Here is a 4,924-nt window from a genome sequence, read left to right on the forward strand (position 1 = left end):
TCCAAACGCTATTTACAGTCCAAATTGAAGCCTTATCCATGACATGCAACATTGATCTCTCTCACAATTGGCCTATTAAATTTTTTTCAGCGTTGCCAAGGTACTGCCCAAAATCATTGGGATCCCAATCCCGAGTTAACTTGATGTGCATCAAGCCAAACGCGTAATTTGACTTGACATATGTTTGACATTAGTAACAGTCTGAGGTAAAGAGAAAAGCAGCCTAAGTATTACCGATCGACCACCTCTCTCTCTGCCAGAACCAATAAAGTATAAGCTCTAAAGCTTAATTCTGAACCAGTATTTACACAGTCAACGATGGTTAAGGACAGTAGACTGGCAATCATTTCAAATATTTGGCAATATCCGCTAGAGAGTGACTGTACACCAGATGGACTCATAACTCTACAGTCAGACTGCATAGAACAACAAGCCACATAGCTTTTTACAAGTTCTCATTACAAATACAGAACATGTCTCACCTGAATGCATTCGTCAAGCTTAACTGACCATTTCAGCAGCTTCCACAATTTTAGTACCTTGCTCTTTTACCACATTAAGCATGGGACACATTCTGGTGGGATACCAAGCACTACCTGTCATCAGAAAGGAAGTCTGTATTACATAAAATCCACCCAGAGAAATTAACCCAACCCTTACATCCCCAGCCAAAAAACAAGACCAAGCTATCAAAATTGTTGCTTGCAGTTCCCTCTCACTGTCCCTTTTCTACTTCTCTTTGGCTTATAAACCAACAAATCTGCTCACCTTTGACATGAGAAATATTATCTCGTTCACATCAGCATAAAACCAAGGACAATTTCGTAAAAATAGTATCACATTAGCAGGGAGGGACAAAAAAAAAGCATAGACGGACAAAAGAATTATTCAAAGAAAAAAAGAAAGGGGAACAAACAAGAATTTCCTAATGACCTAAAACGAATTTTCTAAATCTTTACCAACAAAAAAAAGAATTCAACATTTGAAAGCCTTCAAGACTAGCCAAAGAGTTTACAAGAGGACATTTGGGATCAAGAATTATATCCTTCCTCTCAGTGATATACATAGAAATTGATTAAAAAAAAGTAAATTATGGTTTTTCATTATAGAATAGTCATTTCACTAATCTAGAGAAGTCAAGTTGGCAGCATGCCCACAGGCCTTAAAAAGCGTGTTAGCTATCACCAAGTTACAAGACCTTCAATCTTAAACTATCTTCACTTCAGCATATGTTAGTCAGAATTCTAAAAGATTTTATATCTAATTTTTCTTCTCGTTGGACACACCATTCTCAACTCTGACATCAAGGCCATGATATGGAACTTCAACCATAGGTCTTGGCAACATCCGTCCACCAAAGTCCTCTGGAAAAGATTCAAAATCGGGTCCAAAGTTGAACTTGACAGTGCAATTAGGTTGGTTTGGCAGCGTATACATCGAGGCAGCTGGGAAATAACGACCACCATAAAGATCCTTGAATGCGGTGCCTTGGCATACTCCATTCTTGAAGAAAGATATCTCACTTCCTGTAGGGTAGAATTACCATCTAACATATCATCTATAGCACAAACTGGAACTGAGTGCTGTATGAATAAAACTAACAAAAAGTTCATAATAAGTAAAGAAACTAGTACAAAACTGACAAGCCTGAAGACCAACACATCAGCAGAGACACCTTAGGCAAGCAGGAAAATGGGAATACTGCTCCCTTTCAAATGAAAAAACACCAAGCAGAAGGGGGAGGGGGAAGAGAAAAGATTTTAATCTCAATCAAGACATTTTCCCTCAAATTCAACATCTAAATATGTAGGTCAAAACTGTGGCATTCAATCAGTACATATCTTGTTTAAGAGAAACTATTAACCAGAAAAATCTAGAGAAGAAACTTTCTATTCCCAAAACCAATTAATAAGCAAAAGGAAATCATGGGATCACAAAATCCACAACTATGGATAAAATAACCAAACCCTACAGCTTTGTTGTTAGAATTTGGAAAAGAGTGAGTTACTGGGGCTGTTTATGGTCCAGAAGTGAACATCGTAGCAAGGAAAACATTTGCAGAATAACAAGATCTTGAATAAGAAAAAGAAAGCAGAAGATAAACAAATCTCTTAGAATGGTAGACAACTAAAAAGCAAATCATATAGACTCGAAAGCTCTGACTAGCTCAGCCACTGAGAGTGAGTGTTTAGGACCCTATTTTCTATGTGGGAGGTCCAAAACTTAGTACAGGGGTAAATTGCAAATCGTTCTATTTACTTAATCTCTATGACAATAAGCCCCACACTGCATCAAAACCAAAGACAAGGGCCTCAAATATTGGATATTCTAAAGCCAGATCCTTCTATGGAGTACCATTATCCATCTCTTCCTATTCCACTCCCTATGCTACTGAACAGCAATTTGTAGTGTCAGGCCTGCTTGCTTTCTTTCAAGGTACTCTCCTTAATGTCATTTTAACTGTTAAGACTACCAACAGAAAAATAATATGTTCACCAGGTATTTTTCCAGGAAACCAAGCAAGTCTAATTAAACTCTACAGTAACACTTTGCAGACTAAGGATGTAAAGAATACAAGAAGCTTTCATTTTCCATATAAAACTCCTAGCAAGACACCTCCATTTGCATCATAGTGAGCCACACCCAACAAGGCGTACTATCTATCAACCTTCAAGGCCACAGTATGCTTAAATTCATTTTTTTTAAAAGCACAATTTGGAAATATTCCCTTCAATCAATAGATTAGACGACAAAATAATACCAGAGACATCAATTGTCCAAATGCAATATAACATGGCTACATATGACTTCACTGCCCAAAACTATGGCAGAAAAGAAAAAAGATTTAACAAGATACACAACCAAGTCAAATGCCATATCTACCATCTCCCCTGAAAAATATGATAATGATGCTTCCACGAAAGGAAAATGCTAATAAATTTAACCACATTAGCCTGAGAAGCAACCAAACTAAAAGCTCTTTTATCCAAAGGAATGAGTCTTATTTAGTTTTAGAGAAGTTTAGGACTGAATATAACAACGACCAGAAAACAAATGAAGGAAGAATTGCACACAAAGACCACATCCATTGATAAGCAAGCCCTACTGCAAAGAATTTAACTGCAACAACAAAATATATACAAAACATCAGTTCTCACTCACCAGGCACCACTTTGGGAGGATCATCTTTTGCATCGGGAGCAGAGACATACTTCTGACCTTTGTACCATATCCATCTAGGTGGCTTGGGGGTATACAAATTCCCTTCAGGCAAATTGATATAGAAACCAATAACATCACCTTCTTTATACCCGTCCTCCCCATACTTTTCCCTCACAGCCTTGTGCACTTTGCTCCCATCAATATCCCTATAACCAAAACTGTTCCCATCATATCCAACTGGCGCCTGCAAATCCCCTTTATCCGTTGACCACCCCAGCCTTGTGTGACCGGTATCGCCTAAATGTACTACCTTAATTTCATAATACCATGCCCCTTCAACCACCCCTCTGGTCGCCCTCACCATTCTATACCCTTTAGTGCTCCCAGCACTCAATCTATCCTCGCTCAATTCCACCTTCTCAGCTTTATAAACCTTAGAAAGACATATTGTCGCATCCGGGCTATCATCATTTTTGTCCGGAAACCTGGGGATTGGGGTTATTAATACCTTATCCTCTGATTCAGCAATATTTGTAGTATTGTTTCCGTTCTGATTACCATTGTTTTTCCCCTTCTTTTTCCCTTTTCTCGAAGTAGGCCTTGTCCATACATTATTGTTCTTTTTCTTGGATTTCTTGCTGCTTTTCGAGCCAGATTTCGCCATAGCAGCTGGCGGCGTTTCTGCAGCGGCAGCTGCAGGAGTGGTAATTCCACCAAGATTCAGCTTTTCAGGGTCTTCCGGCGATGGACAGGTTAACGAAGAGAGCTGCTTCTGCTTCTTTGGCGGGGGCTCATCTTCGTAGTCTTCTTCGTCTTCAGTGTCCTCCGAGACTTTGGTGAAATTAGGAGAATTCCTTGACCCATTCCCTTCTTCTGCTTTAGGGTTTTCGTTGTCGTCGGAGATTTCGTCGGAGGAGAGGTCTTCCAATACCATTGCCGTCGGTTGCTCTTCTCTGATGCCGCCGCTTCCAATTTCGGGTTCGGCCTCGACTTCTTGTTCCACCTCGGGCTGGGGCTCAGTTTTTGGCAGCGCATCAGAAGGGGCTTCAGTGGCGCCACCGCCAGTGATGGTGGTTTTAGTGGTGGTGGCGGTGGAGGAGGGTGGATGGGGTTGGTCGCCAGTGTCACGATCGTCCTCATCGTCTTTGTAATTAGCCATAAGAGTATCCATATTTCAGAAGATACGAGAAAACAAGAGGCAACGAGGAAAGTGGAGTGGAACCAGTGTTAGATCCGGAAGTCGTTGTTACTTGAAAACGTGCAAGTTATAGGGTTACAGTAGGATTAAAATAATTACATTTACTACCACTCAGGTTTGACCAAATTATTTAACAAACCCTGAATTCATCAAACAACGATCCTGAATTCATCAAAATACGAGTATGTTTGGATGGCATTTTTTTTTTAAAACAGACTCGTCTTTTTTGTGTTTGTATGAAATCATATATCCCTTCGTATTCTCATTCTTATCCCTTCATGTTTTTTCTTTCCTACGTGGCTTAACAAGACGTCAAGTAATTTCCTACGTGGCTTGCTCCTTTTTTGTTTGGATTTATATCAATTCTTATTTCCTATAAGAATTCTTAATATTATAGGATTCTTATTTCCTATCCAAAGTTATGTACTTTAAGCAACTTAAATCAAGATAAACCTACTTTTAATGTTCTTATCAATATCTCTTTATATCCTTATCAATTCTTATTTCTTATGCCTACACTACATATAGCCTCTAATATATTGATTTCAAGCATCAAATTCATGG

At 39.1% G+C, this 4,924-nt stretch overlaps 1 protein-coding gene across 2 annotated transcripts; it reads right to left on the reverse strand.

Annotated features, from left to right (window-relative positions):
• Positions 1-254: 254 nt before the first annotated feature.
• On the reverse strand, positions 255-4,380 carry LOC113756081 (protein TRAUCO-like). Of its 2 annotated transcripts, XM_027299879.1 has the most exons (3): positions 3,163-4,380; positions 1,287-1,526; positions 255-596 (listed from the first exon to the last, which is right to left on the reverse strand). In XM_027299879.1, exons 1-3 carry the CDS (start codon positions 4,331-4,333, stop codon positions 502-504), a joined length of 1,506 nt encoding a protein of 501 aa, XP_027155680.1. In that variant the 5' UTR covers positions 4,334-4,380; the 3' UTR covers positions 255-501. The 2 variants fall into 2 exon arrangements, with proteins under 2 accessions (XP_027155680.1, XP_027155681.1); XM_027299880.1 differs by lacking the exon at positions 1,287-1,526.
• Between the last annotated feature and the right edge of the window lie 544 nt (positions 4,381-4,924).

The sequence above is a fragment of the Coffea eugenioides genome, unplaced genomic scaffold, assembly GCF_003713205.1.
Source record: "Coffea eugenioides isolate CCC68of unplaced genomic scaffold, Ceug_1.0 ScVebR1_1953;HRSCAF=2896, whole genome shotgun sequence".
NCBI lineage: Eukaryota > Viridiplantae > Streptophyta > Magnoliopsida > Gentianales > Rubiaceae > Coffea > Coffea eugenioides.

What these genes read in the sequence shown, in the direction of transcription:
- LOC113756081 (XM_027299879.1), bottom strand. Translation starts at nt 4,333, where the DNA reads ATGGATACTCTTATGGCTAATTACAAAGACGATGAGGACGATCGTGAC. An exon ending in TCCTCCCAAAGTGGTGCCTG is followed by an intron (nt 1,527 to 3,162) that starts GTGAGTGAGAAC and finishes TCTACCCTACAG; the next exon opens with GAAGTGAGATATCTTTCTTC. An exon ending in TGATGTCAGAGTTGAGAATG is followed by an intron (nt 597 to 1,286) that starts GTGTGTCCAACG and finishes TTCTGATGACAG; the next exon opens with GTAGTGCTTGGTATCCCACC.